This window comes from Miscanthus floridulus, chromosome 6 (genome assembly GCF_019320115.1).
Source record: "Miscanthus floridulus cultivar M001 chromosome 6, ASM1932011v1, whole genome shotgun sequence".
Lineage (NCBI taxonomy): Eukaryota > Viridiplantae > Streptophyta > Magnoliopsida > Poales > Poaceae > Miscanthus > Miscanthus floridulus.
The window spans coordinates 34,591,816-34,619,570 of record NC_089585.1 but is presented as its reverse complement, the minus strand read 5'-3'; the positions used below and the strand labels follow the sequence as shown (position 1 = coordinate 34,619,570).

The 27,755-nt window shown below is 43.4% G+C and overlaps 1 protein-coding gene across 1 annotated transcript; it reads left to right on the top strand.

Moving 5' to 3' along the window:
* Positions 1–14,829: 14,829 nt before the first annotated feature.
* On the top strand, positions 14,830–23,436 carry LOC136455914 (probable peptide/nitrate transporter At3g43790). Its single transcript, XM_066455636.1, has 17 exons — positions 14,830–15,233; positions 16,979–17,019; positions 18,160–18,220; positions 18,370–18,472; positions 18,601–18,703; positions 18,990–19,043; positions 19,127–19,189; positions 19,651–19,700; positions 19,792–19,867; positions 20,499–20,687; positions 20,810–20,897; positions 21,501–21,586; positions 21,660–21,767; positions 22,071–22,115; positions 22,205–22,293; positions 22,806–22,849; positions 22,937–23,436. The coding sequence occupies exons 1-17, from the start codon at positions 15,056–15,058 to the stop codon at positions 23,032–23,034; spliced, it is 1,476 nt and encodes a 491-aa protein (XP_066311733.1). The 5' UTR covers positions 14,830–15,055; the 3' UTR covers positions 23,035–23,436.
* Positions 23,437–27,755: the final 4,319 nt, after the last annotated feature.

Genomic DNA, 27,755 nt, shown 5'->3' with positions numbered 1-27,755 from the left:
CCCCGCTAGCCTGACTCCATCGCCACCCTAGGTATAACCCCTCTTTTCATATCATTGTCGTAGATCGCGTAACCCAGTTAGGCGTCTCCCGTTCGAAAGAGATACGGTTGGAGGTATGCAGATCTTTGCATATCTATGACCGTATCTATTTCGGATTGTCCACGCTTTTTGGATAGCCTGCGGATGCGTAGATGGGTTAGTTTCCATGTTCTGCTCTAGTCCGAGACAGACTTTCGGCATCACCTCCCTGTTGTTCTTCGGATACACACTCTTCTTTGGTAGGACGTGTATCTGGAGAACAGCGGGGAGGTGCTACCGAAATTCTGTCTCGGATAGGAGTAGAGCATGGAAACTAACCTCATCTACACATCTGCGGGTGGGTCCACCATGGTGAAGCCCATCGTATGAGAGAGGAGGTGGTGAGACCACGGGTGAAGGCTTTTGATGCTGATGCGGGGGTAGCAGACATGTTAGATGACTTTCACCAAGGACAGTTCGATGAGGGATGTGAGAAGGAGGAGATGGAAGCAGCCGCACAGGCGTTCTACGATATGATGGACTCGGCACAGAAACCCCTTCACGATCGGTCAACGGTGTCTCAACTGGATGCCATTGGACGCTTAATGGGGTTGAAGTCCGAGTTAAACTTAAGTCGACCTGGCTTCGATAAGATGTTGGCCGTGATTGGCACCTTGCTTCCGGAGGGCCACATTCTGCCGAAGAGCATGTACGAGTCACAGAAACTCCTTCGAGCACTTAAGATGCCGTATGAGCAGATACATGCTTGTCCGAAAGGGTGTCTCCTATTTAGGAAAGAACACGAGCATGCAAAGTTCTGTCCAAAGTGTAAATCCTCCAGGTACCTGGAGGTAGACTCTGATGATGGCCAGAAGAGGCAACTTACGATCCCCATGAAAATCCTACGGTACCTTCCGTTCCTACCAAGGATTCAACGGCTATACATGACCGAGGAATCCGCGAAACAGATGACATGGCACAAAAATGGCAAACGGTACAATCCTGACAAGATGGTACATCCATCCGATGGTGAAGCTTGGATCCGCTTTAATGACAAACATCGTGACAAAGCAGATGAGGCTCGTAATGTACGTGTCGCGTTGGCAACAGATGGGTTCAATCCTTATGGAATGATGGCTGCCCCATACACATGTTGGCCCATCTTTGTTATCCCCCTTAATCTTCCCCCCGGTGTCTCCTTTCAACGACATAACGTATTCTTGTCGTTGATAATTCCTGGACACCCAGGGAGTAATATGGGTGTGTTCATGGAGCCCGTATTTGATGAATTGGTCCGTGCTTGGGACGAAGGGGTATGGACATACGATCGAGCTACAAAGACAACCTTCAAAATGCACGTTTGGTACCACTACTCCCTGCATGACTTCCTGGCGTATGGGATATTCTGCGCCTGGTGTGTTCACGAGAAGTTCCCATGCCCAATATGCAAGGAAGGTGTGAGGTTTATTTGGTTGCAGAAGGGTGGCAAGTATTCGTCGTTTGATAGACATCGTCAATTCCTACCTCTTGACCATCCATTCAGACAAGACATCAAGAACTTTACGAAAGGCGTCAAAGTGACAAACCCTGCACCGCGGATGATGAATGGTGCCGAGGTTCATGCTCAGATAGGTGCTCTCGTGCCCAATGAAGAAGGTGGTTTTGTGGGATATGGTGAGCAGCATATGTGGACTCATATCTCGGGCATGACGAGGCTCCCCTATTTCGATGACCTTCTTCTACCACATAACATTGATGTAATGCACACTGAAAAGAATGTCGCCGAGGCACTTTGGGCAACACTCATGGACACTGAAAAGTCTAAGGACAACCCAAAGGCTAGAGTAGACCTAGCAACGTTGTGTGATAGACCAAATCAAGAGATGCAACCTCCTAGTCGTGGCAAGACTTGAAGAAGGCCTAAGGCTAATTTTGTCTTGAAAAAGGACCAAAGGAGGGAAGTACTTGAATGGATCAAGAAGCTAATGTTCCCTGATGGGTATGCAGCGAATCTAAAGAGGGGAGTTAACTTAGGCACTCTGCGAGTCAACGGGATGAAGAGTCATGACTACCACATATGGATTGAGCGGCTTCTTCCGGCGATGGTTCGAGGCTATGTCCCGGAGCATGTCTGGCAAGTGCTGGCAGAGTTGAGCTACTTATTCCGCCAGCTTTGTGCCAAGGAGCTCTCTCGGACCGTCATTGATGACTTGGAAAAAGCGGCACCCGTGTTGCTCTATAAGTTAGAGAAGATCTTTCCACCCACCTGCTTCTTGTCGATGCAGCATTTGATTGTGCACCTCCCGTATGAGGCACGGATGGGGGGGCCCATGCAGAACCGTTGGTGCTATCCAATCGAGAGATGTCTGAAGACTCTTCGTAAAAAATGTAGAAATAAAGCCAGAATTGAGGCTTCCATTGCAGAGGCATACATTCTAGAGGAGGTGTCGAACTTCACAGAGAAATACTACACTGAGAAACTTCCTAACGTTCATAATCCACCCCCTCGTTACAATGCTGGAGAAAATGAATCGAACCTCAGCCTTTTCCAAGGGCAACTTGGAAGCGCAAGTGCATCGACCATTAAGCAATTGAAAAATGAAGAGTGGCGCAGTATCATGCTATATGTGTTGACCAACCTTGTCGAGGTGCAACCGTTCATTCGGTAAGTTCTAAACGAACTTGTTTCATTTCGCCGTATGTCCTTGTTTCATCGTCCAACCCCCTTGTTTCTCGTTGGTACAGGGAATTTCTTCGTCAATCCTGGCATGGATCAAGGCAACCTACACCGCAAGAAAATGATACCCTTCTTTCACGGGGTGCGGGACTAGGGAGCCCCGATTTCATTTGTTGGTTCAAACAGAAAGCCCAAACTGATGCGCCTATAAGTGATGAGTTAAGACAGGTTGCAAATGGCTGTGCCGTTAGGGTCAAGTCATTTACCGGTTATGACGTGAATGGATATCGTTTTCACACAGCAAGCTACGAGCAGAGTTGGCCTAATCGACAAACCACAAACAGCGGAGTTGTTACGCCCGGCACTGATGGACTCGACTATTATGGAAGAATTGAAGAAATCTACGAACTATCATTTTATGGTTCCAAACCTCTTACTCCTGTCATATTCAAATGCCACTGGTTTCATCCTGGTGTAACGAGACGGACCCCTAAGCTCGGGCTAGTCGAGATTCGATAGGATTCCGTCTATCCAGGAAAAGATGTCTACATTGTGGCTCAACAGGCCGTCCAGGTTTATTATACGTCATACGCGTGCAAAGACGCCGAGCATCTTAAGGGTTGGTCTATTGTGCACAATGTATCGCCACACGGTAAACTACCTGTCCCAAACGATGAAGATTATAACTTCAACCCAAACACATATGATGGAGAGTTCTATCAAGAAGAGGGGCTACAAGGGAGGTTTGACATAGACTTAACCGAAGAGATAGGAATGGAAGTAGATAATGAAAGGGATGATGACGAGGACGCTGGAGACGAGGTGCGAAATCTGAAGGACATACAAATGCTTGAGCGATTACATTTCGGCAATGACAATGAAGACAGCATTCCTCCTTCGGATAGTGTTGATGAGTTGGACAATGTTGATAGTGATGACGAGACCTATGATCCAGCTAATTTCAATCATGAAGATTATTTCTAATACATGTAATACTATGTTTTTTGTAATTATGTTTTGTTCATTTTTGCATATATTTCTAATACATGTAATACTATATTTTTTGTAATTATGTTTTGTTTATTTTTGCACCTATTTCTAATTATGTCTTGTTTTTCTTTTTTATTGCAGGTGATTGAACAAAGATGGCGGGCGACCGTCATAGGTCTGTGAACTCGATTTACCAAAGACAACGCCGGTCGCAGGAGGGGGCGGAGAGGGCGGCAGAGGGATCGAACAGGAGGAGGAGGACCGCTAGCCGCAGGAGGGGCCGTCTCCTCCCACGCCACGTGAGGAGGACCGCCAGCCGTAGGAGGAGGTGGCGCCCGTGGACGAGTCAGACGAGGAGTTGGTTCGGCAGACGGAGGAGGAGGAGGAGGAGGAGGAGGAGGAGGAGGGGGAGGCGGCAGGCACGGGTTCTGCTTCCTCCAACTCCTCTTCGAGTGTCTACTTGCGAGGTCCCGCGAGTCTCCCACAGGTTCCGCTTCGTCACCAATGCCCACTGATTCACCCCGAAGGACAAAAGTAAGTAACTGTATATGTTATCACCACTACTTCATATGATATGATGAAAAAAACTAATAATTTTTCTTAATTACTCGTGCAGGAACTGGGTGGTTGTGTCGGGTGGTAGCGCACGGCTAGTCAATGGCATCCTGGGTCTTCTGTGCAGGCAGCACTTCCCCGGCATTGTCACGTACGCATCGAAGACGGAGCCGGCCTACTCGTTTGACCACTACGTTGTCGCCTCCGATGCGGAGTACCCCAACAAGGCGGCGCGGGTGAAGGCAGAGTTTTGGGTAAGTCTCCCTTGCACAACATTGCTCAATACGTCGCATTCATTAGACTTTTCTTGAAATAATGAATCGATACATCGCTTTTGTATGCAGACTTATTACAGATGCGAGGAGGGATTTGAGGCCAGGGCGGAGCAGGCGACTACCAAAGCCTGTAAAAAACTCGTCACCGACATGCATCACGAGGCGCGCATCCAGGCCATCGTAACCTACTACGGGTCGAAGCTTGGAGAGAGGAAAACCAAGAAAAACGCAAGAGAGATGCAGCTGACCCGGGAGCAGTACCTTGAGGTAAATGAAGAACATCAACATTGATTCGATTTGAGATTAAGTTGGTTTAATTTGATCTTCTTATATGTCCAATACTTGATGACGTGTAGGTGATTCCCTGGTGGTGCCAAGCGTATCCCGAGTGTTGGGCGATGATGGTGGACAGGTGGTTCACGGAGGAGTACCTCAAGATGCACAGGGATGCCTGGGACCGTCGTTTACTGATGCAAGGTCCAGCACACCATCAAGGCAGCCGCAACCTCGCCGGATACAAACAAGCATGGGTACGCGAATTGATTTATCTATTGTCACGCTCAGTTCTGTCTGATTTCTAATCATCGTGCTGTCTTTCTCGCAGTCGGCGTCACATAGTGGCCAGGCTTGCTCGGACTTCCAGGCATGGTGTATGGCCCACAAGGGTAAGGCGACGTCCGACGTCTCCTTCAACCTGGAGGACCCGCCCGAGGCATACATGAACCCGAGCGTCCACTCTCGCATCAGTGAGTACACTGAGGTGGCGAGGTCGCTCTATGGGGCAGACCACGATCCGAGCACCCAGGACTTCGATGGAGAGGCCGTCATGAGGGCGGGGCAAGGCAAGAAGCATGGACGGTTCTGGCTTGGCGACGGCGTCATCGACACGGCCTCTACTCCCTCTCTCTCCCAGATCCGAGCACGGAGCACGAGCGAGAGCCCGGCCATTCGCACATGGCCGACCGCTACACAGCACCGGGTCGACGCACTCGAGGTTATTCCTGTTTTACTCGTCATACATTGATCTTTACACACCTTAATTAGCTTTGCATTACTGAAACATTGGAGTGAAATATTGCAGGCCCGGCTAGAACAAGAAATGAAGGAACGTCAGGAGCTGGGGGCCCAGTTGGAGGCCGAGCGGGCCGAGCGGCAGGCCCAGGCACAGAGGCTGATGGACATTACGGATTTCCTACAAGGGCTTGGGCAACGTATGGGCTTGTCTCTGCCACCTGGGCTGTTGGTTCCACCTCCGCCTCCGCGTCCTGCAGCTGCAGCTACTCCTGTGAGTATCAAAGTTTTTTACTTTCACTTGTGCTTTGCTTGTATGGCCTCTATCGTCCTAGATTAGCTATCAAAATAATTTTGTCTCACATGCAATCTTTTCTCCTTTGTGCAGTCTCCATCTGACGGTGGTTCGAATAATCCACCTCATGCACCTACGAATGATGCACCTGGGCCTTCACCACAGTCGCAGTGGCCGAGATGAGTGCATGTTGTATTTTTTACATTTGTTGTTCACTTGGTGATGGACTTGTGATGCACTTGTGGACTTTGATGAACTTGTAAACTTATTTGGATGGACTTGAGCACTTATTATTACATATTGTGATGGATGTGTTATGGGCGGATGGATGTGTGGATGGATGAGATATATATGTGATGGATGAGATATAAATGCGATGGATGAGATATATATGTGATGGATAAGATATATATGTGATATATGTTTGTATGAATGTATTTGTCATGATGGAACGCAAAAAAAAATTTATTTGCCGTTTTGGGTCACTTTGCCGAGTGTTGCACTCGGCAAAGGACCCCTTTGCCGAGCGCAATGGTCAAAACACTCGGCAAAGCTGGCAAATTGGGCGACCAGAAAACAGATTTTCCAGCTTTGCCGAGTGCTATGACTATAACACTCGGCAAAGAAATTTAAAAAAAAAATTTAAACTTTGCCGAGTGCCTTCCGTGTTGGCACTCGGCAAAGAAAATTTCCAAAAAAAAATAAAAGCTCTTTGCCGAGTGCCTGCCGGGTTGACGCTCGGCAAATAATTTTTTTTAAAAAAAAATAAATAATCTTTGCCGAGTGCTTGGAGGCTTGGCACTCGGCAAAGAAAATTTTCAAAAAAAAAAATAAAAGCTCTTTGCCGAGTGCCTTTCGGGTTGGCGCTCGGCAAAGAATTTTTAAAAAAAAGGCTTTGCCGAGTGCATGGAGGTTTGGCACTCGGCAAAGAAAATTCTCAAAAAAAAAATAGAAGCTCTTTGCCGAGTGCCTCACGTGTTGGCACTCGGCAAAGAAAGTTTTAAAAAAAAATGTAAAAAAATCTTTGCCGAGTGCCGGCAGGGTTGACACTCGGCAAAGTGACCGTCAACGGAACCGGCGCCGTGACGGTCGCTTTTCTTTGCCGAGTGTTTCCGGGGCACTCGGCAAAGCCTTTGCCGAGTGCCCGATAAAATACACTCGGCAAAGAGTGCTTTGCCGATCAATATTTTGCCGTGTGTGCTTTGCCGAGTGCCACACTCGGCAAAGGCTTTGCCGAGTGCAATATAGCCTCAGGCACTCGGCAAAGAACCTGAATCCAGTAGTGGTGTGTGTGTTCTTGCATAGCACCAGGTCGACCAGGCAGAGCCCACAACACAACTAACGTCTACACCCCGAATTTCTCTCCACGCTGACACGTAGGGCCCAATGCTGCATGTGACGTGCCTAATGTGTACTTACTACATATATACTCCACCAGGTGGCATTCTAATTAATGCCCGTGCCTTGCGTGGCCTTTAATTTAATTTTGCCTTTTGTGCACTCAGCTAGTACTCCTCCTCCGTAGAAAATAAAATCGTACAGTACCATTACCATCATCAATCAGCCGGCTCTTCTCAATTGTGATGAGTTTGTGACATCCTGCGCGGCTGCCGTGTCGCGATCCGTCGTACAAATCATTCGTCGACCAATGCCGGGGCCGGTCATCGTTGTCTCGTCTTTTTGTGAAAACTGAAAAGGGGTGTTGATGTGCATGGCCACACACACCTTATCAGCAAGGCTAAGCCAGTCAGGGTCCTCCCCGTCCGGCCGTCCCCGGTTGCCATGTTGCCTTATCATTATTTATATGCATATATATAATGATAACAACCATAGCGACCGCTTGATCGTTTATGTGGCTTATAAGCTGACTGATGCTATTTTGTTGTGAGAGAAAAATATTGTATCATGACTGATAAGTATATCTGATATGATCAAGTGAACAAGGTGAATGTTTTGATACTAGTGGAGGGTGCGTGCCCTCGCGCGCGACAGCAAAGGTTTGATACTGGCACATCTTTACAGTTTGTGCATATATGAAATAATAAGATTGAATAAAATATGTGATATCCATATAGCAGGAACTACAAATCCACGGGGTTTGGTCATTTTTTGTGGACAACAGGGCCTTAGAAATGTTAACCAATATTTGTACATGTCTTGAAAAGTAAAAATTCTGATGGAACTGCCAACAAAGCATGTCCGATAAAAGCTGTAAACCAATGTAGTGGGAGGCTGCTTTCCTGTACATCCTTGGATAATTGGGGAAGCTGCTTTGCTTGCTATGTTGGCACTGCACCCTGCACTTCCAAGGTTGGAACACAAAGCTACTGTTTTTTTTTATAGCAACGACGATTGAAGTTGCAAGCTATCAAATGATACTGTAAGTTTTATGTATGCATTTATCTAAGAAAAAAGTTATACGTAGAAACGGAAGCAGAGAAAGAAACCTCTGAAAATAGAGCAGCAATTAAGGAACTATGCACCATTCCCATTCATTATTATATATTGAAGACAAATTAAGAGCGGATAGGAGCTCGAAAGTTATGAATAACCATGAGTACTGCAGCAGTCATGCCCGACCTTTTTTAAGGAATAGCAACTGGAGCTGCAAGCTGCCAAATGGACATTGCTAGTTCTCTATATGTGAACTCATATATCTAGAAATAAAAGCGGTGAAGCAAACCTCTAAAAGTAAGTAACTATGCACTGCAAATCTAAAAGTGCGTCTCTCTAGCAGGGAAATGTTAGAATTGTAAAAGTATAATCTATTATCGTTGTTGAGGTTTCATATAGCTTCAATCCAGTTATGTCAACTTGAGAGACCGGCATATTAAACAACAATAGAATCTATGAAATATTTTGGCATAAAATTGAGCAGCTGAGACCATTGAATACTATTGAATATACACATACAAGAATATACATTGATAGTTAGTTTACATATATTGACAAAGGGAAAGTACAGAAGAAAATTGGCATGTACCTTTGCATCAGTCAAAACAAGATCTATATGTTCTCTTAAACCGCCATCGGGTGGGTGGTATCCCCATTTCCCATGTTGTTAAGACATGGAGACAATTTGTAGTTTGCCTTGCTTGCTGACGTTCCATTGGAAGGAAATCACGAGGCATATGAAAATCCGCAGAAGAATAATTTGGTAATTAGCATACAGGAATAGGTAACCAGGCAGGCATGAGGCAATGCCAGTAAGAAGAATCAAGTGGCAACAATAATCAAATGTACTGTTGCATAGTGTGCACATGAATGTGAAACTACGCTGATGTAATGAAGAATAGAGATTGCTCAGGAATGTGAAAGGAACAAGGGCAAATAAACACGGTCTGTATGTTCATATGTAGTTAAAATCATGTAACTAATAGGGAGATCTGAACTTGTATAGTAGAATATAGGTAGGAAGAACATTGTGATGGTCATAAACTAATCAAAGCAAGGAATATTAAATATTCATTTTCCTATCCTTATTGCTATTGTCGCTGTGGGTAGATAGACAATTTCATTAGAAGTTTAGTTTGTCCGCAACCTCTGTTGCTGCAACACTATGGTAATCTCTTAAATTAAATTCCTCCATTGTATGAATATGGAACAAATAGCATCTCCAAACAGGACAGTGTCGTAGACAATATACATTGAAGCAAAGAGAGGGAAAAATACCAAAAAAAAAAAAGTTATGCAGGACCTAACACATGACCGCCCTTCAAATTAGCACGAAGACAGGTGCAATCAAACTGTTGAGAGCATATAACAAACTTTGATAGCATATGGTCACTGCATAAATCTGCAAGTGGCAATACCTGAGTTTCCTTTAAGGTGTATTGCTCCAATAGCGTCTTCTTGTCCTCTTGTGTGAGCACCTGATGCTCAGGAACAAGAACATGCTCCTTGATGTTTGTAAGCAACTCGGTCTCCTGTTCATTACTTCAGTTATCAGAAATCATGACATAGAAGATCAATGATTATTGCACAATAGCATGCGGGCCAAGCAATGAGTCAAATTGGAGTAGCTTCAGGGTGTGCAGACTAACCTGGAAAACTTCCAAATGGATCTTTGGCTCCAATTCTATGAGAAACGACTTTGCAAATGGAGTTAGGTTCTGTTGAAGTACTAACACAGCTCTGGAGACATTCTCGTGCGTCATCATTTCAACATATTTCTTGATGTGCTTCATCCCTATTTTGTCATCATTGGGGAAGACATATATGTGATCAACGAACAAAAACCAATTACACTATTAGGAGGACTATCAAGCGCAACTTCAAATACTGAACTTTGCTCTGATTGGCTGTCATTTTTAGGCTGCGGCTGTAGGCTGTAGTTGCATGGTAGCTGTTCTAGAAGCAGTAGAAATTTATTTGCTGTTTGCAGGCACAGCTGCAGCTGAAAAAAATCTGCAGCGAACACAACCCAGGTAAACAAACCAGCTACACACCAGTAACCAAATCTTTTATGGACATTGCATTGAACTCTAATGTGAATATACCCAGCAGATGAATCATCCTTTTCTCTTTTATCCAAATGACAGGAAATCTTTTTCTGACAATTAACGAACAAATACAGAGCACGCCTTTTAGCGACGATGGATTATAGTGTCTACACCTGTGAACGAATAAGTACATGGCGTGCCTTTTCGTATATCTGACCCAAAATCGTTGAGGCCCATTTGTTGACTGTGGCTGGGGAGGTGTTCTGTGAGTGTGGGAAGCTGCGTGGGTGTGAACTGTAGAAAGCTGAAGCTTTTGGTAACAGTTAAATATACCGTCTACTTGTCTCTGAACAGATGAAGATCCACCAATTTGAAAACAAAAGCAAAGCACAACCAGCTTTCAAAAATACACGAACGCAGAAAAGCAGTCTCCAAACAACCTGGTGGTTTTGGCCTTTGAGTCCAAAGCAAAGCTAAAGCCCACAAACAGGCTAATTTTCTTGGAGGAGTTATTCCAGGGTTAATGGAATCAAGAAACAAACGGTGGATAATCCACATATATTCTTTCAAAATGTGCGCCACTTACTACATATCTATCGGACTATCGGTACCTATCAGTGGAGCAGCATTTTTATTTCCCCCCTTGGAAACATTGCACAAGCTAGCACATACTCACACGTAGTGTTATGTTATCCTAGACGCTGGGAAAGATGGTCACTACATGCCTAGTGATTAATATTGACCTCATCATCTAGGAGGTCTTTGCGCTAGAGTCAAGGCATGTTTCCAAGGGGGGAAAAAAGTTTCCAAGGCATGCATAAGTGATTAATATTCGATCGACAGAACTAGCTTTGAGAATACGTATTCCCTATTTTGTTTCCAGTCAAGATTACATGACCTGTACGGCTGTACATGGACTTTCAGCTCCGCCGCTCGCTCCCCGCCTGGCACGTACCAGTGGCCGTCACAGCCTCGCCGGAGATATTGCCGGGGTGAAGACATTGAAGCTGAGAGACGGACGAGAGAAGGGGATAAGGATTGAGAGGTGAGAGGGAGACAGGGAATAGTCGAGTACGTAGAGGACAAACGGGCTATGAGAGAGCTGAGTCGACTTCCCGCCTCCGGCCCGTTCCCATCGAATAAGTACTAGGTTGTGTTTAGGTGGCTCAAATTTAGGAATTTGGCTACTATAGTATTTTTATTTTTATTTGGTAATTAGTATTTAATTATGGATTAATTAGGTTCAAAACGTTCGTCCCGCGATTTTTCAATCAAATTGTGTAATTAGTTTTTTTTCGTCTATATTTAATGCTCCATACACGTATCGCAAGATTCGATGTGATAGATACTGTAGCACTTTTTGGAAAACTCTTTGGAACTCAACGAGGCCTAGAGCTTCGTTGGAACCCTGACAGGAAAATTGTGAAACGAGAAGAACGGGCACGTATCACAAAGCTAGCTAGCGCAGCCGGTGGTTGAACGATCAGGAATGGAAAGCATGGTACAGTGCAGGTGAGCGCGACAGGTCGGTCCAGCGCGGCATGGTACAGGCAGGCAGGGCCAGCAGGCGGCCAGCCATGCCTCCGTTGCTCCGTTTGCGGAGAGGGACCGGGGGCTGCGACGGCGACACGATAAAAACACAAGTCGCTGGCCACGTTCAACGAATCTTTTCGATTGTGTAGCATGGTTGCACGCTACGTAGTACGTGGTCCATCACTTAAATTTTCTAAATTAATCGGTGACATTTTTTTTCTATGCCACGACGTTGACGCACGGGCATGGGCAGGGGCAGGGGCAGGCAAATGCTGCACATGCGCATCCAACGTACACTACAGGGACTGAGGAGGTTTGGCCCTTCTAGGTGGTCTTGCATGCTGGCTATACGAGTGGTTTTATGGGACAATGGAAAAGATAAGGAGATTGAGAACAAGTCACCGCACGTCTGAAAAATGCTTGACACGTTTTCATTTTATTTATAAAAAGAACAGACGCATCACACTTACTCCGTATTCTTCCATCTCCTGTAACTAGCTCCATCAACGCGCGTATAACTTTAGCGCCGTTTTTAGGTAAGAGTTGAAGGTGCTCGGAGAGTATTTAAGTGAGTCATTGTGTTCTATGTAATTTAGAAATATGTACTTCCTAGTTGTAGATCTTTTAGGCCTTGTTCGGTTTACACGGAATCAAGTCCTGAAACCATTCCTACCAGGAATACTTGTGTAATTTGCATAGTTAGCCCTCACCAGAAACTATTCCTACAAGGAATAAGCCCTAACCATATATTTTAACTATCCGGTGCTAGGGTTTTTCAACGCATCCGAGCATGAAAGTTCCTGTCCATCGGATATCGCCCAATTCAAACTCAGATAATCCAATTTAGACCATGACTCAAGCTGTTGTCACCTTCCTTAGCTCCACCAATGGTTCGACCGTGTTAGATGTTTAAGCATTTGGGGTTTACTTAGAGCTAAATTTTGCAATTTTGGGATGGAACTATTTTTGTATCCAAGAATGCAAGCTTATAAGATGTTGTAATGTTAGGGCAACTCAGTAATAAGGATTGAGGACGGCTGTGAGGGTAGGGCATCAACACGGCGATGACATTGATGACCGCGAAGGGTGAAGGACCTCCCGTTTGAGTGTTAGTGTGGAAGGAGGGGGGCATCATGGTGAGAGTCAAGCAGAGCCAAGTTAGATGACAATGGTTAATTTAGTTGCTACCAAAGATTGGTAGATGGAGGGCAGAGTGGGTTGCCATGACCACAATGGTGGACTTGCAGTTGCATACCACAAAGAAGAAGAAGGCCATTTGAAAAAAAAAATCAAAAAAATGAAGAGGTCATTTGAAAAATTCAAAAAAAATTGGATTTTAACATGTGAGAAATTAAAACCAACATTTACGTCTCTAAATGATATCATACAAAAATATTTCAAATATAAACTTATTGATCACATTTAGAGCTACAACTTTGGTATAAACCATGTTAGCATCTAAGGTCGCTTGAAAAATTAAATATCGAAATATGAGAAATTAAAAAATAAATATTCGGGCTCGCCAGATAAAAAATTAGCAAAACAAGTTGTATATCACATTGAGATATACAAAAATTCAAAAATTTAACTATAAATTTGTCATTTTGAAAAACTCAACTATAAATTTGTCAAAATCCTAGGTCATTTTAAAAAATTCAAAAAAAATAATTTTCAAAATCTAATATCTTAAAACACGTATTTGAGCTTCTAAAAGAGCTTAAATAAAAAAGTTCTCAACTATAAAGTTATAGAATTATCGAGCTCTCCAATTTTTGTATAAAATTTGTACTTACCCAACTTAATATGAAAAATTAAGATTTTTTAATATAATATAAAAGAAAGAGAGACCACCTGACATGTGGCACCTACCGTGATGTTAGCAAAACCACCCAGGAAATCACTTTTGAAATGGTCGAAGGGGTATTTTATCCGGTTTTGAAAGTTGAAGAGGTAATTTATTCTATAAGTGAGTTTGAGGATGCTTTTTAAATCCAGCAACAAAAGTTTTAGGGGGGGGACATTACTCAATAGGAATCTAACAAATTTACCAAATCCCACACAGACCATCTAGCATCGTATTATCTTATATATTTCGTATGCACGTACCTTAGGGCTATTTGACGAGGCAGAGCTAGTTATTAGCTGTGGATAAAAAATTAGCTAAGGGTAGTCTATCTATTAGCCCTCTTGTTTAAATTGGTGAAGACTTATTTTAAGTAATTATTTTAGCTAGCTAACAATTATCTCTTAATACCAAGAGGCCCTTAACGTTGTACGATGAACCGTTGGTTGGACTGGGGAACTAAGGACCCAAGGGAGGTCTTGTGTCCGCGAGCTCTTTTTTTCTGTCCAGGTGCAGCCGGAGCCGGCTGCTCCCGGGCAGCGAGGGACCCGAACGGCGGCGGCCCTGCGGCAGGACCAAGCTGCAGCTCGCCGATCTCCAGCCGCCAGCGCCCAAAACGCAGGACAGGCACGCGCGCGGTAACGCCAAATCGCTAACGGGACGACGACGGCGAGAGCGAGCCACTACGCTCTTCGCTGGGGGAGCCTTGTATCGTGTTCGGATCGGTGGAGTCCGGCGGAACCCCAAGGCCCCGACCCCGGCGGCGCGACGCGGTGAGCGCAGTCAGACGAGAGGACAGAGGCATTCCACGGTTGACGGTTCCCCCGGGTTTCCACGAAGCGCAGGGCGCAGGCGCAGCCATTGAATGAGAGCCACGAGGACGGGGCCCACAGCACTGTCCCACCCCACGCAGCCGCGGACGCACACACCATTTGTTTTCCTGGGGTTGTTTGGTTAAAAACTCTTAAATTCTTCTCGCATCGAATGTTTAGACACGTACATGGAGTATTAAATATAGACTAATTATAAAACTAACTGCATAACTTGCGAGACGAATCTTTTAAGCCTAATTAGTTCATGATTTGACAACATGATACTACATTAAACATACGCTAATAATAGATTAATTAGGCTTAAAAATTTCGTCTCGAAAATTATCTTCCATATATGTAATTAGTTTTTTTTTATGAGCGTACGTAGAGGACGGCAGGCACCATATAACAGGAGGCGCGGCTCCGCACTCCGCGGTCCGGAGTGAACGGACGAGCGAGCAAGCCCCGCAGGCCCGCAGCCACAGCTCCGCTCCCGTCCCCCTGCGTGCGCTGTGCTGCCGCCGCCTCCCATTCCACCGCGCGGAGCTGCCGAGTGCCGTCGTACGTCCCGCCGGCCGGAGTTGGATCTCTCGGAGCGAGCGAGATGGGCGGCGGCAACGGTGATGGAACCACCCCGCTGGGGGAGCCGCTGCTGGCGAAGAAGGCGAGGGCGTACCGGCCGAGGTGCCCCGGCTGCCGGGTCGACCGCCTGAACGCGGAGCGGGAGGGGGTCTACCCTCTCAAGGACCTCTTCCTCATCTGGCTCGTCACCATCACCTGCAGTAAGCTACCGGCCCGGCACTGTCCACTGCTACCCAATCCGTCGCTCCTCCCCACCTGTTCCTGCACTTTCTTCTCGTGCTCGTTGTTTTTTGCTCTTGTGGAGCACTGTAGCATTTTCCGGCCATCGTCTTCCCCCGGCTGCAAATCGCACGGCCACTAGCGAGCATTTTTGTTGTTGTCTGCAGGCTGCAGCTAATTAATTAATGGTGTGCTGTTCTCTGGGTGAGGTTTTGGTTTTGGGTGCGACCGTGCGAGCTACGATGCTAGACAGTTAGTAATATACCTGGGATATACTGTTTGCTACGCGCGTCCAGGTTGCTGAACGACGATTTGCATACTGCTCGATTCAGGATCTTCGTCGCCATGGCTAGCTGGCGTTAACGACGATTCAGCTCTTTGTTCCTTCCAGATTCAGTCAGGCCAGGCAGGCAGGCGCTTGCTGTTACGTGATCCCACCATCGTTCTAGTCCAGGAATCGGAGCATTATTCGCAGTGAATCCAATAACTTGTTTGGATGCTTAGCGATCCAGATCGGTAGGCCCTGGATCGCTGTCAAGATGCTTAGCGATCAGTGCTAGTAGTACTATTTAATTGAGATTCAGTGCTACTCCGTACTATTTACTAATTGAGATTCAGTGCTAGTGCCACCACTAATTTAATCAGCACGCTGACTTATAATACTCTACTCCAATTGGCAGGGCAGCTTATCATACACCACCCAACAACTTGTTTGGCTACAATCGGCTGTCTGGCGTTGACGAACTCTTATCTCGTCAAGTCGCCATACTTTTACATTTTTACTTTCCAAAAAGAAAAAAGGTCGCCATACTTTTTACTACATACATATACACAAACGCATGCGATGATTGGCTTACCTGACTTTTGGTGTAGATCAGTAGAGTATCGTATCGTTACTACTCGCGTGACACTCTGAGCTCGTGATCCATAGGTCCTGCTCTTCTTTTCTTCCTCTGATCCTCTCTATCTATCTATCTATCAGGCGACACTGTTCTTCGTCTTCCCCACCGCGGCTAATGAACACTTACACTATAGACGACTCTCCCCTGTCACCGCCGGGTCAGCTACTGCCCACTTCCTCCGCTAGGCCTGCTGCCTCCCGAGGCCTTGCTTGTTTCAGCTTACACATTGGGTGCTGACTGTTCAGAGGCCCTTTCCAACAATTTGCTTCCCTCGAGCTGAAAAATCCACAATTTCTAAGCTAAAACAAGCGTGGCCAAAGCCTGGTGCACCTCCCCAAACCCAAAAACCCAGGATCCATAAATCCGCAGCTGAGGGCCTAAAATCCTCATTTGGGCCTTTGGTGTAGTTATACGCCTTTTTTGTTTGTACTTTATCTCTTTTCTTGCCTCTATTAATATATTTGCCTGGCAGAAGTCCTGCCAGCAATTTTCGAAAAAAATAAATAAATCTGACAGCTGATGAAAGCGGTAAATTAATCTCGACGTCAACGGTCACCTGGTTGGTTCGACGTTTTCCAGCGCGTGGAGAGCAGGAAATGTGATTGTTGCTTCTCAATAATTGGCAGTGCTGTCACTGTTGATAATGAATTATTGTACTCTCAAGGACTTTCCCCCCACTTTTTTAGTCATTATAAAACTAGTTATGCTGGAACTAAGCACATGCATGCCTCTGAATTACTGTTTTCATACCGTTTGACTTATACAATCTCTCTTGGTTATCAATTAGAAATTCACATAACTCTGCTGTGTTTTTCTATCTGCAGCCCTGCCGATCCAGTCTCTGTTTCCCTTCTTGTATTTTATGGTGAGTAATAAGATTCTATCTCTCTCTCTTTTTGGTTTTATCGAAAAATGGGAATTGCTACAAGTAGCATCAGTGTTTTCCGTTTTCAACATCTGTTTCCAAGAGGACTCTCTCTCTCTCTCTATGTGTGTGTGTGTAGACTAGTATAGTTAAGATGGTACTATTACAGTCGATCCTGCCGGTATTTGAGTAGCTGGATTTCAATACTAATTGGGGCCAGGGTAGAGCACCTGCTTTCCCTCTAAAGAAATAGCTCCAAGATATTCTCAACTGGGGTTCCTCTTTGAGTGAGCCACCTTGTTCCCATTTTATGTTAAAATTAGACTTCAGACACTTTTTTCAGCAGTAAAATTCCAGAATTGACATGGACCTGAGAGCTGGAGTCCTACGTTGCATGTTTGGGTAGGACTTAAAATGTAACTACCCAGTCACACAATTAAACAGTTTAAGTGGACAAATAATTACAAACGAGGGTTAACCTGCTGTGCAAGAGTACCCCCAACCCCCCTAAAAAGTCCTGCTCAGAGAACTCGAACCAATTTGATGTGGGTGTACTGTGTACATATACACCTCTCACGGCGCTCTTTAGGTGGTAGGACCCACTTACCTTTTCTTGTTGATGTAACTAAGTTCAGGGATGCACGATGTTGTTGTTTGTATGGCTCCAAAAGTATAACTAAAGCCATAAAGAAAAGGTATGATTAGAGTCAGAATTGGCAAAAAGAAAACAGAGGATAAGTTGGCTCCTACGGTCTTCTATGCCGTGATGCTATCAACAGTAAAGTCAGCCTTTATGCATTCCTCTTCTGTTTTTTGCTGGAAACCTTGTTGCACTTGCACTCTTCCATATCGTCTTCAATGCTAGCCCATTTTTGGACTAAGAGTACACATGCTACCGATAGGACAGGATGACAAATTCCTGCCATCGTGACTTGGGACAGTTTATGGGGGAACATAGATGACGATAGCCTTTTCCACCTTTGGACAGGAAGTTAGATCCTTTAAGTTTTGGAATGAATACCTTTGAATCTATAGCCCTCTTCTAAGTGAATCGCTATCAGGTTTTCATAAACTTATTCTCTTTTCTGTAAGGTTCATAAATATACTATCGTCTGTTAACCCTTGACATTTTGCTTGCAGATAAGGGATCTGAATATTGCTAAACAAACACAAGACATTGGATTTTATGCTGGTTTTGTTGGTGAGTTGTCTGATAAACACTGTTCCACTTCTGTGTCTATCTGCCCAAATGAATCTGAACATAGCAGTGTATGGATGTTTACTTTGAACTATATATGCATAAGCTTTATCTATCAGTATAAACTTATGGTGCATTTTCTATCAATGAAGGCGCTTCATATATGTGTGGGAGAGCAATCTCCTCAACAGTATGGGGAATCGTGGCTGATAAGCATGGAAGGAAACCGGTTATCGTACTGACCCTTGTTGCAATGTAAGGATCTTTTTTTTTTTGACAAAACACAGTCACCTATTCAATAGTAAACTGTAATATGGGCTTTTATTTTGGTTTTAGTTTTGCTGATGCACCCAAATTTTGGGCTTTTTTCTTCTCTATTTCAGAGTTATCTTCAATACTCTCTTTGGACTAAGCTCAAACTATTGGATGGCATTAATCACCCGATGCCTGCTTGGGGTCATGTGTGGTTATCTCGGGCCAATTAAGGTACTTAAGCATATGGTTACTGGGACCGACCATCATCTCCGTTCACTAACTGCTCAGATAATAAGTTCCATAATCTTCTGTTTACATTCCACAGTAACTTGTTTCTAATTGTATCTACTGTTTTCTGAAACCTTTTCGCAAGAGAACAATACTCCATAAATTCAGTTTATTTCTTACAAATTTGCACTGCCATTTTGTTGTTAGAATGCCTTGAATATTATCCTGAAATTGAAGCTTGGTTGGTTTCACTGCAATAACTTTATGCTATTCCTTTTTGTGTATTCAGGCTTATGCTACAGAAGTGTGCCGAAAAGAATACAATCATCTGGCTTTGGCAGTTGTAAGATGCTCAATAATATTACATTTTTTTATTCTTCATTCTGAAACCCCAATGTTCATGAGTTGCTACTTCTGATCCACCAGGTTTCTTCTTCACGAGGCATTGGTCTCATTATTGGACCAGCTATTGGTGGTTATCTTGCGCAGGTAATATTCAATCTATAGTGAAAATTAAACTATGTATACCAACTTAATCTGTATAATTTGACCATTCTTTCTTTTTTGTGACCATGGCTTTATAAATAAAAAATCTGAAATTATGTTGCTTTTCAAAGTCTTTCTTGTTTGCCCTTTTCTTTTTCCAATGACCCTTTATAAACTTTGAGTGCTTGATTAGTCTGGTGTGCATTAATGATTATTCATCATGATCTGAGAAAGCAAGATGTTCCTCCACTAATACATATTATCTCAAACCATATTGATACATATCGATGCTTCCACAGCCCACAGGCTGATTCTGTTCAATGTTGTATTGTAATGTTTTTGGCAGCCATGCACAAAAAAAATATCTATCTGTTAGATTATTGGATTGACATACAATTTAGAGAAGAAGAAAAAACACCACAACCCTAGTAAACTTATGTGCTTGTTGATTTCTTTTATAACAGCCTGCAGATAAATATCCAAGCATATTCTCTCAGACGTCCATATTTGGGAGGTATGCATCTGCTTGTGCATCTTGTTTTTTATGTTTTTATGTTCATTGCTTCTATTATATTCTAATTATGTTATAACATGCAATGTTTTAGGTTTCCATATTTTCTTCCCTGCCTGTGTATATCGATCCTTGCAGTTGTTGCTCTAATTGCCTGCATCTGGTTTCCGGTGAGTTTGCCATTCCTATATGCCTACCATGCTCAATTTATATTGGAGAAAACATCAGTTAGGCCTTTTATTCCTGTTGTGCACCAAGAGTCAAATAAGCAGAGAACCCTATTGTAGATCCACACTAATGTGTAACTGAACCTTAAATCATATAATCTATCGCAATATACTTAGCAAACTCAGGGACTTTCTGTTGTTCTGAGTTTTGTGCTTTTGGTAAAGCACACTAGACATCACTATCGTTACTCTGTAATCGTTTCCTCATTCAACGTTCAAAACAAATGTAGCTGCACACCGCGTGGCAAGCGCGGAGAGCACCTCTCAAACAAATGTAGCTGCATGCCTGCACGCTTCCTATATATGACGAAAGTTGCTACCTCTAAGTGGCACCTGTAGGGTACCAGTACGATTTTTTGATGTGCGGGAACATTCATTCTTGCTTTGATTTAAGAGTTGGCAGGATAGATAGATTACAAATAACACCATGTTTACTGAAACATGTATATCAAATTTTACATCTTTCTGTCGTTGTTTAGCACTAAACGTAATTGCAGTGCAACAGTATCAGTCAGCAGGTCATCTGTCGTTTAATATACAAACTGAGATCGAAATTGCTTGTGCATTTTTACAGGAAACTTTGCATAAACACAATGAGGATACCGTTGATAATTCAGTTGAAACTGTAGAAGAATCTCTTGCTGGTACAGACACTGAAGAAAATGGAGGTGGTGGATGTCTAAAATTATTTACAAACTGGCCGTTGATGTCATCTATTACTTTATATTGTATCTTCTCTCTTCAGGATGTGGCTTATGCAGAGGTAAAAATTGCAACTTGTTTGCTGAGTTGCTTTTCTGTTGTTGTTACGTCTCATGCTTTCTCCTGTAAAAGATTATCCAGTGCACTTGTTATTACTGTATCTGAATCAGGAAAAACTTGCAGACGTTCTCTCTTTGGGCTGTCAGTGACAGATCGTATGGTGGATTAAGCTTTACTACCACAGATGTGGGCAATGTCCTTGCAATGTCAGGTATGTGAAAATAAGCACAAAAACAAAATCCACCGAAATTGGTGTTGAATTAGGCCCACATAGCCCTTTACACTTTACCTTGATTGCTAGAATTTGGTGTGGAAATAGCCTATTATGATTGAGCAAGTGGTCTCAGAGAGAGGTTTTAAGTTTTAACATCTCTGTCTGAGGAGTGAGGGAAACAGGGTGCTTCAAAGCCCTGCTATTTTAGGAGCCTAGTTAAAAGTGAGTATGGTATTACCTATTACCTTAGTACCCTTTGTTTTGGTTTGAGAAAGCTCGGAGTTCCGAATTTATGGGCAATGGCTTACAGATTTTCCATGGGACTTAAAAGCTCTTCATATAGAGGATAATTGCTTTAGGTTGGAGATCCAAAGGACTTAAGCAACTCGCAGTAAACTGCTGCACATAACTAATAGTGCACATATGCCTAGTTTGTTGTAATTAGTAATATATGCTAAAACGAAGAATTGAGTCTTTCAAGAACTATATCTGAAGCATGTGAATGGAAAACTTGGAACTCAGTTATTTGTATTTCAAGCTTTGGTGCTCTATTGTATTGCAGAGAAAGCTATATGTACTTATATATATATTTTTTGTCAGGTCTCTTCCTTTTTATATATCAAATGTTGATTTATCCATTGCTTGCAAAAAAGGTGGACCACATCACATTAGTTCGTGCAGTGGCGGTAAGGCAATAGATTACCTGTTCTGTTTAACCATATTCTGACACTTCAATTAACTAAACACTCTGATGTGCAGATATTGACTCTACCACTTCTTGCTAGCTATCCATTCTTTCCTTCATTGAAAGGGTTCATGCTTATGTTGGTAGTAAATTGTGCATCTTTTCTGAAGAATACTTTCTCGGTGAGTGCAAACTTTCTTTCGTTGCTTTTCTGTTTAGAACAAATATGTACATTTCAAATACAACATTGTTTCACTTTGTGATGCCTAAGCAAGTCAGGCTTCCAATACAGAAACATGTTTTTTCAAACAATTTTTTCTTGGTGTGCCCAAGAACTGAACAGAGAAGTTTGGTGCCAATGACTAATGCTTCATGCATGGCACTATTTATGTCAATGATCATTGAACGTGTCATGGACATATTTCAACTTACTGCTGGCATTGTTAGTTCAAAAACTTAGTTATGTTCTTCTAAACTGTTTTCAGGTAACTACCATTACCGTGTTCAACATTTTGATGAATGAAGCTGTGGTAAGTTCTTAGTGATGGGTAATTTGGTTTCTTCTATGAAATTGGTTAGATTTCTTTCCTAACATCAGTATGCCATATGACATAAACAGACTCAGGATGTAAGAGCTGCAGCCAATGGTATTGCTGTAACACTAATGTCCATTTCTAAAGCTGTTGCTCCAGCTGTTGCAGGAATTATGTGAGTATTCACCATTCACGTCTCAGTATTTTCCAAACCATGCATTGCAATAGTTTCGAGAAGGTTAGCGGCTTTATTGTAAAAGAAATGATATCTAAATCTGACTAGCCAGAACAAGCTTTTGGGGCTGCCTATTTCATGGCAAAAGGCACCTAGTATCCAACTTGAAATTACTCCCAACTTTGTTTTAGAAATTCAGGGAGCATGCGGTAAAACATCTAGAGCTTATACTTGAAAATGGCTATTCAGATTGTTCATATGTGGTTTGTAGTGAAAATTACTATGTAATATAGTTACTTCACAATCTTTTAATATTATTTTCAAATGAAAAGTAGTAGTCGAAGTTGCACATCAGAAGTTCAATCGATGTGCAAAACCCCATGTCTTTCACAAATTGATGATGTTATTTCAGTTTCCAAGCCTAATAATGGTGCATTTCTTATTACTATTTACTGTTGTTTCTTTGCTGAACTATCCCCTTATCGTGGTTATCATTATTTCTTCCTCTGTAGATTTTCATGGGCCCAAAGGCGTCAGACAGCTTCATTTCTTCCAGGTATCACACCAGAAAATCTTTCTTTACTTTATCCTCTACTGGCTATTATTGCACACCTCTGTTAAACATCTGGTCTGAATCTTGCAGGCGACCACTTGGTGTTCTTCATACTGAACATCTTCACGCTCACCGGTCTCATCTTCACCTTCAGACCGTTTTTTGTTCGAGGCAGCGCGAAGCACTGAAACGTGAACGAAGCAGACCCATGGTAATTAGGTATCCTATCCAGGGGCAATGAAATATAAATTTTCTTCCGGCGTGGCCGAGGGAGGTGCCGAGCCTGTACGACCTAGGCAAGAACACAAGCGTATGGTACACAGCAAGGCCGTGTTGTTGTAAGTTTTGTAATTTCTGTTTCTTCTTCTCGGCTTCGCAGCATGCAGTTGCTGTATATGATGGAAGAACATTCTGTTACTGGGCATGTTGCTCGGTTTTCACGCGTGTAAGTAATGTAGAAATCGTTATGGTAGGTATTTCCATATACTGTCATTAGTGGAGCATTGATTCTTTTGTAAGCAAGTTATTACAATGCCCTTTTTCCGGGAATGAATAAGTAAAGGGAAATATGCTTATATGCATATTATGAATGAGTGAGCAATGGACTTGTACTGTATTCGTGATCTATTTAATTCAGATTAAGAAAAATGGTGACACTTCAAACCATTTAGTTCCCACAAAAACCTTGCTTTATCTTAACACGTTCTCATTTGATCATGTAATTCTGTTTGGTGAAATTCTCTTTAGCCTTGTATCTTATTGTTGACGTCGGAAGTGATCCGAATTATACACCAGCAGGGCCTTGGACGCCCGGGCTGCTACGGACCGAAGAACGCTGCGAGGATGTCACTCTTTCGTGGTAAACAACGGAGAGGTTTACAAGCAAACCACCAAAGGATAATCGGCTAGTTTTCAGGCAAACTAGTAAATAAACCGTCGAAGCTCTTGCCCGAGAGGGACCCCCCGTCAGGGCAAGGACGTCGCCGGATTGCCCTAGGTCGGCCGACAAGCCTAGGGCGCCATCCTTGGTCGTTGAATCAAGGGATGAACAACATGGGGTTGGAGAAGAGGGTAAAAGGGTCGGAGTAGAGGTAGTAGATTGATTTGTTTGACGATTGGATAGATGGGAACTTAATCGGCCATGATCCTCTCATATATATAGATGGGGTGGTCTTATCCCAATAGAAAACCTCTTCAAGCCTTATTTTTTAAGTTTCCCATGAGTTTAGAACAGTTCGGATCGAAATTCAAAAGGCCAGATCTGAACAGGGGTTTTTTTGTTAGGTCTATCAGAAGTCCCGACTTGGATCGGAACTCCCGACCTTTGTTGGAACTCCCGACCTTTGTCGGAACTCCCGACATGGGGATAATCCCAGACGTCCGAGCAGATTTCTTCAGGCTTCCCGAAAGTCCCGACACCTGTCGGAAGTTCCTATAGTCGGAAGTCCCGACTTGGGTCAGAACTCTCGACAATGGAACATCTTTTCGGGGGCGTAACTCCTTCATCCAGACTCCGAATTAGACGTTCCATATATGTTTTTTGACCGTCTCAACGAGATAAACGCAATGGTAAAGTCCGTTCCACATTTTGATAACTTCACAAAATAGACAATTTTGGTTGTCAACATATGCCCCCCATGTTTCTTAGGTGAATGATGCATGAACCTGAAAACACTTGTCAAAACAAAACCAAACAACGATGATACCTATCTCATCGGCTGCTCAGTGGCTAAGGGCGATGTATACATCGGCCATTTTTGTTCTAAGGGCGATACATGTATCGACCATTATTTGGAGAGCACTTATACTTCTTGCCAAACACTTGGAAAGTACTTTTTCAAATACCTCCCATTGATTGCTCTTGTGAGACGTTCACCTTGCAATGTCTCTAGCATATAAGAATTTCCGAATATGATTTTGATCACTTTGTAAGAACCCTCCCAATTTGGTGACGACTTGCCAAACTGATTGCTCTTCGATCCAATTGGTAGTATGGTTTTCCACACTAATTCTCCCACTTGGAAGGATTTACTCTTGACTTTCTTGTTGTATGCCTTGGCAACTCAAGCTTTGTCTTTCTCTATTTCCTTGAGAGCTTTTAATCTTACATCAGTCACCTCATCGATATTATCCATCATCAAATCATAATACATAATAGTAGATAAATCATTTTATTTAGTAAGCTTGTATGCATCCAAATTTACTTTGATGGGCAACACGGCCTCTTGACCATATACCAACTAAAAAGGAGTAACTTTTGTGGCACCATGCCTTAAAATTTGATGTGCCCATAGAGCTTCAGACAAAACTTCATGTCACCTCCTTGGATTTTCCTCAATCTTCTTTTTGATAAGCTTGATCAAAGTCTTATTACTAGACTCAGCCTGTCCATTAGCTTGAGCATAGTATGGAGATGAATTGAGCAACTTAATCTTATATAATTCGGCAAACTCCCTCACCTCCTTAGACACAAATGATGTCCCTTGATCTGTAGTTGATGTTTGAGGGATGCTGAATCTATGGATGATATGCTCAGTGATAAACTCAATTACCTCCTTGTGTGTCATATTCTTCAAAGAAACTGTCTCGGTCGACTTAGTGAAGTAATCCGTAGCAACAAACACAAAATCGATATCCCTTTGAAGATGGGGGATGAATTTGGCCAATGAAGTCTAGCCCCCAACCACTAAAAGGCCATGGTTTGATGATAGGATGAAGCATAGCAGCAGGCACAAGCTAAATATTTCCAAACTTTTAGCACTCTTCACAACCTTTGTAGTAACGAAAATAATCGGCCATCATAGTAGGCCAATAGAAAACAGCTCTACGCAATAGCCACTTTATTTTCGGGGCCGATTGATGCGTACCACAGATGCATTTGATGGACTTCTCCTATAGCCACTCTTGCTTGATTAGATCCTAAGCACTTGAGCAACAAATCTTTGGTGGTTCTCCGATAGAGCTCATCATTATGCAACACATATTTGAAAGCGCTCCGCCAAACACCTTTATCAATCCTAGCACTTGGATCACGTAGATATCTCAACAAGGGAGTCCTCCAATCTTCTGAATCGGCCCCAATATCATTGGAAGTTACATTGGGCTGATTTGGGAGCTTCTCGAGCGAATTGACCAGGCTAGTCATAGGAGAGTCGGCCTTAGCTGACTTGGTGGAGTCGGCCTAGCCGACTAGAGTAGTCGGCCTAGCCGACTAGGCTATAACAGAGAGGGAATCCGCTGAACCGAATAGGGTAGTCGGCTTAGCCGACTTGGGTGTACCTAGCATGGGAAAAATTTAGATTTTCATGCATCAGGTTGTTCTTGAATATGAAAAATATGCCCACCGGCATCATAGCCAGATGCCTATTGAGCTAACATGTTGGCCTTTTGATTTTCATGCCTCGAAATATGCCGAATTCAGAATTCGGCAAAATAGTCAATGATATCAAGGCAAGCATCAAGACAAGTTCTTAGTGACCCTTCTAAACATTGAAATTCACCTGCAACTTGTTGTACCTCTAGCAAGGAATCACCATAGGATTCAACATGTTATACCCCATGGATTGCAATATGGCCAAGCCGAATAAGAAAACTTCACATTCGGCTTGGTGCAGATATAATTTTAATTGGCTTGATGTCTCCAATAGCACCATCGTGAGAAATAATGATTATGCCAAGCACCTTGGCCTTATTTGCAAGCCGATTAATTGTATTGTCACATCCATGAAATAAATCAAAATACATATATCATGCCCCCCCGGTCCTTAAAGCCATGAAAGTAAATTCCATGGGGGCTTTCTAATAGCACGATGGTCGCAAGCATTCATCGGCTATATTTCTATGCTAAGGGCTAAAAGGTCCTAATATGGCTAGAGGGGGGGGGGTGAATAGCCTATTTAAAAATCTACAAATTAACTAGAGCAATTTGATTAGTATGATAAGTAGCAAAATGCAAACTTGCTCTAGCTCTACACGGGTTGCAAGCCACCTATCCAATAATTCTAGTTGCTATGATCTCTATATATACAATTTGCTATGTCACTACTCACTAAGAGCTCTCACACTTGCTATACTAAAGAGCTCTACTAGATGAACTTAAAACAACAAAGCAAGCTCTCAATACTAATTACACTAAAGAGCTTGCTACAACTAGTTTACAAGAATATAAATGAGTAGGGTGATTATACCGTCGTGTAGAGGAGTGAACCAATCATAAGATGAATACTAAATCAATCACCAGGAGAATACCAAAGGGCAAGAGACAACCAATTTTTCTCCCGAGGTTCACGTGCTTGCCAGGCACGCTAGTCCCCATTGTGTCGACCAACACTTGGTGGTTCGACTGGCTAAGAGGTGTTGCATGAACCTCGTCCACACAATTGGACACCGCAAGAACCTACCCATAGGTAGAGGTAACTCAATGGCACGAGCAATCCACTAGAGTTATCTTTCGGCGCTCCACCGGGGAAAGGCACAAGACCCCTCACAATCACCACGATCGGAGCTAGAGACAATCACCAACCTCCGCTCAACGATCCTTGCTGCTCCAAGCCATCTAGGTGGCGGCAACCACCAAGAGAAACAAGTGAATCCCACAGCGAAACACGAATATCAAGTGCCTCTAGATGCAATTACTCAAGCGATGCACTTGGATTCTCTCCCAATCTCACAATGATGATGGATCAATGATGGAGATGAGTGGGAGGGCTTTGACTAAGCTCACAAGGTTGCTATGTCAATGCAAATGGCCATGAGAGTGAGCTTGAGCTGACCATGGGGCTTAAATAGAAGCCCCCATGAAATAGAGCCACTGGCTCCTTAGTCCATGAAAAAACAGGGCGACCAGATGCGCAGGTCAGATCGACCAGACGCTAGACCCCAGCGTCCGTTCACATGATGTGTGCCACGT